This window comes from Haliaeetus albicilla, chromosome 13 (genome assembly GCF_947461875.1).
Source record: "Haliaeetus albicilla chromosome 13, bHalAlb1.1, whole genome shotgun sequence".
In the NCBI taxonomy this organism is placed as follows: Eukaryota; Metazoa; Chordata; class Aves; order Accipitriformes; family Accipitridae; genus Haliaeetus; species Haliaeetus albicilla.
Window position 1 is genome coordinate 27,593,619 of NC_091495.1, and position 13,918 is coordinate 27,607,536.

At 41.4% G+C, this 13,918-nt stretch overlaps 1 protein-coding gene across 1 annotated transcript in view; it reads right to left on the reverse strand.

Moving 5' to 3' along the window:
* KIF26B (kinesin family member 26B) overlaps positions 1-13,918 on the reverse strand; it is a 315,800-nt gene that overhangs the window by 63,523 nt on the left and 238,359 nt on the right. The window contains exons 6-9 of the mRNA XM_069800600.1: positions 7,757-7,963; positions 6,076-6,169; positions 3,713-3,975; positions 625-808 (exon numbers count right to left, since the gene is read on the reverse strand). Coding sequence (XP_069656701.1) covers positions 625-808; positions 3,713-3,975; positions 6,076-6,169; positions 7,757-7,963 — 748 coding nt within the window. The remainder of the gene's footprint in view (positions 1-624; positions 809-3,712; positions 3,976-6,075; positions 6,170-7,756; positions 7,964-13,918) is intronic.

Consider the following 13,918-nt stretch of genomic DNA (forward strand, 5'->3'; position numbering starts at 1 on the left):
ACAAGTGGGAGATGGAAGTAAAGACACAAGCCAGTGAAATCATCTATGGCAAAGAGAGGGAGCAAGCCAGTCTGAGAAGCCCAGAGCCTTTACAAAGAACCATGAGAGTGCTTTGTGTACATGTAGTTGGGCCAATAACTAAAGTATCATGTATCTCTGAGAAAAGCTATAGTTACGCATTGCCAGCATCAGTTTCCACACACACTGCCCTGTTCAGGTACCGAAGAGGAATAGCTAACCTAAGGGTGGCAGGGAACGCCCGTTGCCACAATATTTTAATCCATGACCTCAACACTATCAGTAAAGATAATACTAAAAGCCAATCCGAAAAGCACTTTTTTTTTTAGATACAGAGGCTCACGCAGTGCTGAGGACTAGCTGTTGGTATCTCTACAAAGGCAACTAAATTGACAATTAATGGTAGTAATCCCCAGTGGCCTTTAATGGCCTTTGGTGGGCCTTTAACAGGCAGGTGGACAGTCTGCTGGTATGAATGGCCCCACCCCATTCTGAATGGAGAACTCTGCTAATTTTCACCACTAAAGAATATTGTTTAAAGGCTTGCTTAAAGCCAGTCTCCAGGCAGGCACAGGTGAAACCAAAGGGAGCAAATAGACAGCTTACTTCCGCCTTTGCCGCTCTTCTCCATGCGGTACTGGTAGATGTGCAGAGTGAAGAGCATGTGGGAGTTGCGGTGATCCTCCTCGTCGCAATCCCGCTGGCTGCTGCGACGTGAGGCAATGGCGGCGTCGAGGAAGAAGGCAGCCTTCTCCGCTGTAGGGGCGCGGAGCTCGCTTTGATTCTGAAGCTGCAGGTTAACACAAGGGAGAAATGACCTAGAAACTCCCACACAAGTCAACACTACCAGACAACTTCCCGCAGTCAACGCGCACTGTAGATACTTTGGCTTCTGATGGGACCGAAAAGGAGGAGGTGCCCAATGGAATGAGACCCTCCTGACACTAGTAGTGACAATACCATAGGAGCCCCATGATTGAATCCAGGATTTTGAGGGTTCTTACTTGGGGTACCTCTGGTGGGAGTTGTTACAAATAAACCCCAGCAACTGAAAACTGTCCTATGGGCTGGACAGATGAATAAATTTGTTCCTTCACTTTCCCAGAATTTTAAGCTATTTATGCTTATTAATTATTCATTGTTTTCACTGCCTTTTTTTTCCCTGCATTGCTGGCTCTGGCAATCACTGTGTTGTTCTGAGGGTCAGAAGTGGAAAAAAAATAATTGTGGAAGACATGTCAATCCCAAACTCAACAGTTGGTGGAGACTGGCAGGGGCAGGACTACATGTTACCCTTCAGAAAGTGTTAGAAGGGAGCAATGCACAGACAAATCCAGGGAACAACAGGAGTGAAGCTTGTGTTCAGCCCCATAGCATGGGGGGAGCAGCACAGCAGAGAAGCCATTTTCTTGCCCCTTCATACCACAAGCTTATGCACCTGTTCACAAGCAGGGCAACCCATTAAAAGGAACGAGGCAGGTAATATGCATACATTCACATTTGCTGGACCTCAGTCCCAGTCCCCAGCCTGCTCTTCTCTCTCCGAAGGGACAGACAGCATAGGAGGGCAGATATTATTAACCCCCCATAACATTAGGAACGCATGCATGTTTCATGTCACCTAAGATTAGTTTGTCTGTGGAAGAGACATGTGACAGTATAATCTGATGGCATTAGTTTTGGCAGTACGCAGAGCTGGCCCACAGCCCATAGGATAGACTTGTTCTGTCTGGCCTAAAAACAGTGAGGAACTCCCATTCTCAGCGTTTGTTCCCCTGCTATGTAATACAGCTAGAAGTTAAGTTCTTGTAAAGAAGACAGTGCTCCTGTCTTCTCTTCGTGACCATTAATCAGCCTGAGAAGGGATAAAGCTGAGGCCGTGCATGGGATGGGGTGGCACAGTTGAAGGCTAAGCTCTCTCTAGAAAGAGGGAGGGGGGAAGGAAGGAGTTAACAAGGCAAGCAGAAGTCAGGCCAGTCTGTAGGCTGATCCCACTAATGTAAGCAACAAGAAAATGTGCATACTTGGAAAGGTCCAATGACAGACAGTATGACATATGGTGATTATTCATTTGCTATCCACACTGCTGATTTTGCATATCTGTATGGCTATAATAGAATATCCTCCCTTCATCTGAGGATTTTGAGAATTCAGGTGTAGGACACATGACTCCAGAACATCGCTATGTCTTGTAAACACACATAAAAAGGCTTTTTTTCTTGCAATTTAATTCAGTATTTTACACTACAGAGATACATAGACATCTCATGGAGCTACCTTTTCTCCACTGATCTAAAATAATTCATTTTGTATATAGCTGTTCTGTCTGTACCTATATGAAAATAAGCAACAAAAATGGGATATTTATTATTATTGCTATTGTGCTTAAATACCTTAGTAAAGAATTAAGCTCTAATGAGAGGCTAGTTGTTACACAGTTATGCAACATATGCAACATGCGTATGCTAATGCAGATCTTAACTGGCCCATCTATCACCCCAATGGGAACTGTGAAGACTCAAGTCTCCCATCTTATGTTCACTAGACTGCATCCATTACTGGATACCAGAGGGCGAGACCTCTTGTGATACTGTAAGTATTTCATAAAGCACTAAAGCCAGGAGTCAAGTGAGAATGAGAACCCTAATTGTTATTTAAAATCAAGACACAACTTTGTAGTCCTCGGGTAGAATGGAAAAGAATGGAAAATATGATCTAAGTATGTCTGAAAGGCTTAAACCACAAAGAGATAAACCACAAAATTTATTACTTGCTGTTTAAAATCTCACGATTCATGACTTTTGTGGATATGAATCATGATTTCTAGATGCTTGGAGCTGGAAATAGGGTACATGACCCTGCAGGTCTGTTCCCTCCTCCCTCCATTCCCCATCCTTGGATAGGCAGTGCTCTGCAGGTTCTCGATGGAAGCAGCCATTGCCTTTAAGGTTGAAAGAATGTATTCAAGCTCCATCATGCTGGTTTGCTCCCTCTTCATCTAGTCATACAAAATTCAGATTTATTCCCTCACAGACAGCAAAAGGAAAGACTAGGCCTTTTTTTCTCCTCAAACCAAGAGGGGGAAAAAAACAGGGCTGCTGAAACTTTCTAGTGGTTACCCAGGAAATATATGAGCCAGTTAATCATTCCTGCTAAACCTCCAAACCTGAAAAGAGTTCGAGTTATTCTTGGCTTGCCCAGCTCAGGAATTTATTTCTTGGCAGCAATTAATAAGTAGCAATTAATGCTTCCTACAACATTGCTAAAGCAAGTGCTATAAATAATGTAGTTTATAAAGAGATAAACAGCCATATTAATGGTGTCCAGCTATTTGTGCAGTACTGTAAATATTTTAGCTTGTTATTTTACAAAAGAGAGATCACACTTTCTTTTTATTTTTTTTTAAGAATGAGGTGAATTTTTGTTTGGACTGAATGTTTTCACATTTTATTGCAAACACAAGCCCCTGCTCAACATCTATTATACCAGAGGTACAAATATTTAGGCCAGGAGAGCAGATGGCCCTGCAGCTGCAGGTCATAAAGTTCTTGCATGTTTTAAAGTAAACACTTTGAAGTCTATAAACTTTATGCTCTGGGTAGTTCTTGGATTTGAACCATATCAATAGCTTAAAACAAACAAACAAAAAAAAGTCACATTTCTTGTTTCAGTGTAAAATGAACTTTGGATTTACCTGCATGCCACAAATGGGGTCTTCACAAAGGTAGACACCTGGGGACTGGCCATCTTGCAGGCTGCCTGTAGCCACTTCTGACAACAAGTCTCTCAGATTTTCTTCTTTCCCCCACACTTCCACTGCAGAAATTCGGACCGAGAAGCGGGCTCCTGTCTTCTCTTTGCGTTCATTAATCAACTTGAAGAGCCAGGAGATGGCACAAGGGATTATGCCAAGGTTTTGCATGGAATCATCCTTTCCGATCATGGTGTATGACTTCCCTGTCAGGAATGGGGGGATGGAGAAAAGATAAAATCACTCCCAGGACCTTCACAGCCTTCTGCCAAGAGAGATTATCCTGCACAGCCTCATGAAAACAACTTCTTCACTACAGTAAGGACAGTCAGCAAGGGAGAGAGATAGGCAGGCAGACAAATAGTACATGGAAAATGCAGATTAAATCTTGAGCTGTTTTCAAAAATCATTACCTCATGCATTCCTCTGACATATCCCATTCCCCAGGCAGGTCCCTACCATGCAACACTGCAGCCTCTGCTGTGGGTGAATAGTGGGGGGAATTGAGCAGAGCAGGAATGCCATGGTCTCTAAAAATCCCTGCTTTAGATACTGTGAGTGTGGTATTCTTTGAATACCATTTTACTTCAAAGCACTATATTACACTTCATATGCTGGGGTTGGGATTGACATAAACCTGGTCCCAGGATCATACAGGTGTAACTTCATCCAGAAAAAAACCCAGGTACATGTGGTCATTTGGTGCAGAAGTGGGTCCAGAACAAGAAATATTTTATCTGGGTCAAAACCTTCCCCCGGATTGGTATTATTTGACTCTGCAATTATAGCTCTGGCTTGTCTCTGCTGTAAAAGTTTGCTGATGAAGAACAGACACAGAGTACTATCATACTTCTTTAGGTGTCACTACATACAATGCTCTTAGAGAAGTTTTCTAAAGCTCCTAAATTTATAAGCCAAATGATAAAGGTATACATCTTTTCAGGCAAGTACTTGTGGCTTCTACCTTGCTTCATTTCTTATGTTGAATCTCTGTGGAAAAAGATCAGTGAAGAAAATATTTCTATGCATGCGTCTGTGGCAAGGTCTGGGTGTGTCCAGGGCTGGTGCAATGGTGGTGGTGCAGTTAACGAAGAAACTGCAGAGACTCAGCTGTGCTCCAGCAAAGCCCTAGCCTCCCTAAGGACATGTAGCACTTGTGAGACGCCATTATCTGGTGGCTGTCTTTTCCATCTCATTTACCATCCTGTGTTCGGTAGGTCACAGGGGGTTAAATATCCAAGTGCTCATCCTAGTGTTACTCCTGCCTGGCCCTGAGGGGCCTTGCAGTTAGTTGGACCAGTGGCCCTGCTCCATTCATTGCACTAGAGCTGGTGGCATTGCAGCATTCAGTACTGTCCAGTTTCTGTTGCCTACATTTTGGGATAATCATGGCCTGATACAGCTTGATCTTCTTTATCGCTTGAAAAACTGATTTGCGCTTTTAAGTTGTATGTGTACATCTGTGTTTCTTGGAGACAGTAAAGAATGGAGATCATTGCACACATACAATACAATATAACCATCTTCATTAGAGAGACAGTATTTTCAAAATACTGTTAGACAAGCATGAACAAAATACATGATTACTCTTGAAATCCAGTTATTTCAGAAGAGTAACATGTTAGTGATGATGATTCTCCTTTTTATTGTCTTTCCATGAATACCTGAAATGCTGTTGATGCATTTGCAAAGAGCGAGTTTTGATCCATTGGTAACATTCAGTTAACCATTAGAACAGGATTTGTTGGAGACAGAATAGGAAGAGGTTAGTAATGAGTGAATTGTCTAACCAGGGAATAGACTAGAAATCAAATTATTTGAGTGCCCAGTCACAGCACTTGAATAGGGCCATCACAAACATCAAGTACTTGAGTGGATACTCACAGCCTTTACACAGCTTGATAAAAGTGGTATTTTGGCAAACAGTCTCCAATACCAAGCACATTTGTAAAACTGTAGATCACTGTTGGATCATTCATTAACAATTCACTGTTGGATCATTCATTAACAATTGAAGACAGTGCTAAAAATTGCTATAGTACTCAGGGGACGGAATGAAGCAACAACTCAAAGATAACTTCTGTTTCAAAGAGCATGCCGTCCAACATTTAGACAATATACAAAGTGAACAGATGTGTAAGCGAGAGGTGAAGGTGTAGTACAAGGTCATGCACATTGTACCATTTTCAAATACAATTACTATGCACAGACAAATGAAGTTTGTTTTCCCTAGTCTAATGTACTAGCAATCTTGGGTTAAAAATATTCACTTTGCTGCTTGAGTAGGGAAATTTAACAATACCAACCAAGCTTGGCATGGCCAAAGCAGAACACGCAGCCATCTGCCCCATTGACCACCGACTGGATCACCTCAGCCACAGTCCCAGCACATACTTCAGCCTGTCACAGGTATTTAAAAAGAAAAAAAAGAAGAAAAAAAAAAAGAAACAAAAGGAAACCATTAACAATAAAAAAGAAAATCAACAGAGTATTTTCACTGGAAAATGGTCGTAATGTCATCAGTGCTCCAGATAGGATGTTGAAGGATCAAAAAGTCTAATCCTGCTTGCCTCACTCATGTGACCTATGCTGTTGATGGGAATGATATTACTTGTGTAAGCACATGAAGCAGGACTTTTGCTCTGTGTCAGGTAAGTTTCATTTGCTGAAGCATCAACATCCTTTATGGGGTTAAACAAAATACACATACTGTAACAGGATGCGGTTGCTTGGTTAGAACTGCCTATTTAGGGGACTTTAAAAATACATTTTTGATTAAAAAACAGTCAAATACGGAGAAGCTTTTACAGGCTCTATTACTTGCCCAATTATGGCCTGAGTTCAATTCCGCTATCAAGTGGGTAGGGAATGTAAGGGGAACAAACAGCCTCTTTGGTATTAGTTAGGTGACATTTCTTAATTTTTCTCTACATTGTTATGAGTCTTAGCTTTTTGCAGCAGTAGATTCCATCCTGAAGACTGTAGCAGTATTTTAAGAAGTACAACACACAAATTTACCTTGGGCATTCTTAAATTTAAGATAGATTTAAGGTTCAAGCAGGTTGAATGGTCTACAGTGCTTCTACAGCAACTGCCTATCAACAGTGGGTGAAACTAAATCAGAATTCGCACTTTAGGCTTTTATGTGAAGCACTTTGCATCTGATAATAAATCATGTAAATCCACCTAGTTCGTGGGTATTTCTAGACTATCTCTATAACCGTAAATAAAATGGGCAAGGAAAAGGATGGTTCGCAGGCCAGCCCTTGAACTGCATCCAGGCATTAGTCTGGGAGGTGCTAGCTGCCCGGACCAGAACTAGGTCAGGAATCGACCTAATGATACGATCATATGACAGTGCTTTAGCTGGCCCTGTGTTCTAACTCTGTTTAGCTTATGAGTACAGAAACAGCCTTACAGTACTGTTTTCTAGTTATACTTTGTAATGTTACTTTACTCTTTTACTGTCCTCCTCATGACATTTGGGTAACATAGTTCATCAAACCAAAGAAGTCTAATAAAAATAAGAAATCTGAATATATACACATGAATAAAGATTTGTGGAGTAATATCCCCATCCTACTATTGTAAACTGTAGAATAGAACACTGCATAAATAATCCTTGACTTCTTAATGAATAGAGGACTGCATTAGAGAACTGCAGTTCTGATCAGATCGCTGTATACACCAAATAATAAGATTTTATAATATACAATAACTTGTTGATATTGAGGATTGCCTACTAGGCACCATTTAGCACATTTATTGCACATATAATTTTAGAAGCAATTATTTACAGTGAAGAATAAAGAAAGCACAAAATTATCAAGATAGAATTTAATAAGCTGATTTCATTATCGATGACATTGGCGGACCAAATTCAGCCCTGGTCCAGCTCCACTGAAAGTACTACTGTTGCAGCAGAAACAAATTTGGCGCTGGTGCATGCTATTGTTTAGATAACTATTCTGATCATACGTTGCCTACCTGTGATGCATCTTGGGGGAAAACTGCATCAAAAGCAAACATTTTGGGTGGAACCTGGTTTCCCCTTTTCTGGAAAGCATTCTGACCTCCACAGGCCAATGGGTCATAGAGCGTGATTTGCTTCTTACGAGGGTCAACTTTTAAGAAAGAGCTGGACTCAGATGTGTCTCTGGCAAGTGTGGAAGAGATGCGCACCATGACTTTGACCTGTCAGCAAACACACAAAAAGATGATCACATTTGATTAGTCTGTTGGATGCTCTAGACTGGTATGTTAAATGAACTTCCCAATTACACTCGAACAAATCATGCTTACTGTAGCTAGTGTCTCAGTGGAAGTCAGTGAAGACACAGTAATTATTATGGGCAGAATTTGGTCTAAAATACACAATGAATAAAACCAGAACTCATCTCCATCTACTTCAACAAGCAACTTGTGTATTTAGAGGTACGAGGTACATCGTGGTGTTTTAGTGTCAATGTTACTCAAGTTTAATGATGAGGTACTACATCACCTGGTCTCACTCTCAATATAAATTGAAAATTAACTGTACCCCAGTGGCCCAATTAAGAAAGCTGAAAGGTAATCTAGACCGCTAAGCTATCAGAACCCCTGCAGTTTCTACGAAGCAGTCTGATCAATAAAAGCACATAAAAGCCAGATCTGTAATTTACACCTTTTGCTTCTAATCCAAATGCAAAAAGATGAAGTACTCGGTTCTAAGTGTCATCATCAAAGAATTGTGAAAAGATCCCTGTTTTAATGGTCAGATTTTGAAATTATCGTCAAGGGAGTGGAATGTAATAAGCGATAAAAGATTTGTTAAAACATGTTAGCTCACAACTCATTAAATGGCTACATAATAAGATGTTATTCCTAAGACAAAAATACATGTTCATGGATTTAATGAGGTTATACTGCATCCTTAGCCCAGTTGGTAAGCAATTTAGATGTAAGTAAAACTGATGACAATCAGTCTGGCTTTGGTTCTCCCCATAAATTCACTACCTGCAGACACATGAGTTCCTGAACTTTACAGGGCAAACATCACCTCTCTGTCAGCTCTAGCCACACCTGCAGGTACTTTGTCCTAGAGCAGACTGACTTTCACACCAAACAGACAGAACTTTTATCTTAATGCCCCTTAATTGTATGCCACTTGTATCAAACCCACCTACGGTTAGCATGCAAGTGACCACAGAGGGTCACCTCATCACAGGGCGGGAGGACATCTGCTGTTAGAACAGCAGATGCACCCTGGGAGGAGGTTGTAGCCCTAAAAGTTAGACAAGGCTGCAGTCCCTGTTGGCCTCACTGAAGCTGGTGCTCTTTGTAGGTAGATCTCATTTCATACTGGCCTAAGCTCATCCCACATGGAAATAAATCAGCTGCTTTGAGAGGTAAAATCTGGGCAAATTAATTTTTGACACAACTCCTTTGAATACAACAGAATGAGACCGGAGATTAATTGGCATTATTCAGTATTTTTTTTTGATGTCTTCTCTGTATATCTGTGAGTCAGTGGTAATTTGACTACATATATTTTAACCTGGGAAAACAAGTTGTCATTAGATGGTGAAACGGTCACACATCTGTGCATATGATTTCAGTTTTACACAATTAGTTGAGGGAAAGAGGAAAAATACTGCTTGGGTATGAATGGGTTCTCTTCTCAACTCCCCAGCTAAGCTGCTTATGAAACCTAACCTCTAACTGAAAAAAAGCCACTTCCAATATTTTGCCAAAGGCATTCTTCTAAACCCAACCCTAAGCAGAGCTGATTTCTACTACAGACAAAGGCAGCCAAAACCCCATCAGTCCACATGAATTGGGCAAGGTTTGAATGTTTATTCCAGCCCTAGGTCTCCTGGCAGCTCGGAAGCACTAGTCAAATTAGCAGGGAAGGGAAGGAGTACAACACTGTGAATCCTAGAGGAGCAAGAAAACAAAGAACAGTATCAGACTTGATCTGTTTTCCTATTTTCAACTTTGGATGCCTTTGGCTTTTTCTACTGTGTCCCACATTTTTAAACAGATGCCAATATCAAGAGCATTAGACTGATCTGCTGGAAACCAAAATAAATGGTAATCTTCAACTGCTTTAAATAAAATACTTGCTCTGCTTTAGAAAACTATTTCACTACAGGTTTATGTGTATATTTTGCTGCTATGAATCCATGCCCTCCAGATCCTTGATCCTTGTGTGGAGAGTTACCTGAATAGCCTGGGGCTAAGTTTCTTTGGGTTTTGGAGAATGGATAGTGCGTGAAATTTAACAACCTTTCATATACAGACAGTCTAAGAGTTCTTTCTGGCCTCAAACTGCATGGGCATTCAGTTTTAACTTCAGCTACACCAATTTTGTTACAGTATAATATCACCAGCTTGGGTCCTGATTTAAACCTGTTCACACAAAATCAGATTAATACCTGTCACTTCTTACTGAAATGATACTGCAAATCCTCCTAACTTCCAACAGCTACAGTGATAGAAGCTGAGGCATCAGGTTTCTCTTTCCCTGGAGTAAAAGACCAATTTAACTGAAATCCTAAAAATTTACTTGCATCAGATAAACTGAATGAACCATTATAAAAAAAGAGCTCAACTCAGAAGTCCCAGGAGTTGTCTAACAGCATACATTTTCTGACCATTTGGCTCCTCAGCTCTGGCAAATATAGACATTTCTCAAGAAAAATATTGCTATTGCCATGAACCTTTGTATTTCCTGTGCATTGGGGATTTTTGTTTTGAGACATAATGGTTCATAGAATCATAGAATCACAGAATCACTTAGGTTGGAAAAGACTCATAAGTTCATACAGTCCAACTGTTAACCTAACACTACCAAGTCCACTGCTAAACCATGTCCCTAAGCAGCACATCTACATAGAATCACAAAATCATTTAGGGTGGAAAAGACCATGTCCGTGTGTGTTAGGGCAGAGGAACATCATATTGATTACATGTAGGTATCCTGATAGCTGGACCACTTCTTACTCTGAAACTAGTTTGTTGGCAGCTGGCATGAAGATGTCCGTGCACCTTGGCACAGCTTATCAGGGGTAATTCCTCTCACCTCCATTTAGACCAGCCTGCAGGAGCTGTCTCCATCCAAGCCAGTTGTCTGACCCCTTTGTAGACAATAGAGAGAAACAGGCACTTAATTCACGTGGTCTGTTTTATGGATCTGCCTTCCAGATAAGAAGACTTGCACTCCACAGATGCTTCTTGCTTTCTCTATACCACCACAGGTATATATGATTACCCGAGACGTAGATTCCTGCATTGCAGACTAAAGTTCTTCTTTTTACTGTAAGCATAATAAAAATCCTTTCCCTCGGCAGCACAGCCCCTGGCCCAAATTCAGCAGCACACACAAATCTGTGTGACAGTCTTCAGCAAAAATCACATGCTAGCAAAAATAAAGATGGGCGCACGAGTGTGATGGACACTGAACATAAGTAGTAGCAATAGATTATTTGAACTCATCTGGTAATTTGTAGACCCTAAAGTATTCTTCCAGGCCAGTTTCACAACTGTTTCACATTACTCCTGATTTACATTACATTAACTGAGAAGACAATGAGATCCTGGCTGTGCAAAATATATGTACACTATTATGCCACGGGAGCTGTGACTATAGCAAAAGCCCAACAGGCAGGCAAGATACAGGCAAACTTCAGTCCTGAGAAACACGTATTGGGATTCAGAACTGCATACATAACTGTGGCACAATAAGCTAGGCAGACCAAAACAGATTTTAAAACATCTGAGCTGGATATATCTTCTGAGGAGACAGGCAGGCTTGTGGTCTGGGAATCAGGTTGAGATTGGGGAGCTAGGACCTCTCCTAACGTCTGTGCCTCAGATGCAGTGCGATTGTGAACTAGCAATGCAATCTCTGTTTCACACTCCCCACCTGTACAACGGGCTGAGTTGCAGCTTACTTCACGGCAAGGCATACTGATACATTCAGTATTACCAGGCCTCAAAGGACTGGCAGTTGCTATTAGGTAGGCACTCCATTATTAAACATTATCATGCATGTAACCTAAACCCAAGGATTCATGCAAAGCATTTCCCAATAGTAGTTATGACAAGAGTAAATCAACTAAGCTACAGCAGTAGAAACGATGGGAGACCACAGCCGCCTCCTCTGCTGTTTCACAGTCCTTCGTGCAATTTATAGCTGGGGGTAGCGGGGGGGAGGCTCGGAGTCCATGCTGGCCCCTGCAATCCATGCCACGGGGGAGGCAGTGCGAGGACGAGGGAACATAACTCAGCCAGCTATGGGGATAGTGCAGGAACTTAATGGACTTAAAAGACTTCAGTTCAATTTAAGGAACAGACAGGTTGAAGATCACAGTGCTGCTCTGGGGAAGGCAGAAATACAATACGGTTAATTTGAAACTAACTGAACAGTGAAGTTTAAGAACTCTAATACTTTATGTGTACAATTTATATTTAAATAAACTGTAAATTGAACTTCTCCTTAAAAAGAAAGCAGGTTTTCTGCTTCACTTCCTACGTGTCATTACTCCTTTAGTCCAATGCTACAGTTTCCCACTAATCTCCTGTAATTGAAGGGTTTAAGAGATACCACTTGCGATTAATGGGACCACTCAGTCTGCCAGAAATTCTTATCTGAATCCCAGTGATCAGGTCTTGGCAGCACTCAGCCTTAGACGCACCCCTGACTGTTTCTACAGGGAAACATGAAAGCAGTCTCAAGACAAGTGCTGTTGGTAAAACAAACAACCTGGGCCTAATTTTGATCTGATTTTACACTCGTGCAAATCTGGCTGAACTCAGCAAGCATTACCCTAGTTTAAGAGTGGAGAGAGAGAATAAAAGAAAAGGTCACTTGCTCTGCAGCATTATTGTGCCTTTTCTAGGATATAACTTCACCTCTTAATTCTGCTCGTGCTGGAAGCATTTTTTAATGTGTTCTCTTCTGCAAGTTCACAGGATTTCATTTTGACAACTATTCCATCCAACAGGACGCCCATTTACTTCTCTGGTTTTCAGTTCCTGCCTACAAAGATTTCTTCTGTCCTTGAATATGTTCTACAGTCATTGAATTCCACAATATTACTCCCGACGTGCAATGCCACAAACGAAAGCAGAATCAGAGCTATACTGTTTAGGTTTCCTCAATAGGGTTTCTTTGGATTTTTGTATATGTATTTATTCTATACATGTGTGTGTGCATTTAAATTATATATGCTATTTTTTTAAAAAAGCATATACATTTTCTGAATATATCTAAAAATTTAATGTATATACATTTTTCATAATTTTCTCTGTAAATGATAATTACTGGCACTGAAGAGTTCCTTCACAGGTACCATTCAGTAGCATCAAGGGAAGACATAGGGGAATTGCTGTAATATCACTATGCTTCTGTACTGTAAAAATAAGCACAGACCTTTTAATCAGCTCTATCACAATTTCAGCTGCCTGAACCATGTTCCTTTGCCTCCTCCTTTTTTATCTACTGTATCCCTATAGACACACCAACTATTTCTTGAAGAAGGAATTTGCTAATTGCAGGATTTTCCCCAGCTAAGCTAAACTCAATTTGTGACCTACCACGGACCTTTTGTTATGTTCTTGCTCTGTGGAGAAGGACAAAGGTTCAGCACGCTCTGCAAAGTAGAACTGATGCCATAGGAAAAAAAAGAGAATAAGAGTGCAGCCCCAGCCCCTGCCACTCCCACGTCTCCTGTGCCCGCGGGGGTCTGTCTGGAGGACCCCCAGTGAAATGAGCACAGAAGGTGGGAGAGGTAAGCTGTGTCAAATCTGCATCAAACACGAATAACTACCAACAGGCTGGAATGAGGCAACACAAGCGATTGGAGATTGACGCTGCGGATGCTATCACTTCCTTCTACTCTGGCCTGTAAGATTTTGTTTGGGGTTCATTTATCTAATTACTGCAGGGACAGGGCTAGACAGCTGTTGCTTTGGGCATTGTGCTTGCCTTTATGAGCTGCTTTTCTCATCAATCATTTGAGCAGCTTCTGCTGGACGTGTGCTGGGTGGTGGTGGGAGGCAGGAGCTGCCGTGCAGTCACGGGTGAGACAGGCCAGCTGGGGCTATTGAGCTGTATTAGCACTCCATCAATGTACTGGCAATCACTGGCTGCAGGAACAGCCTTAT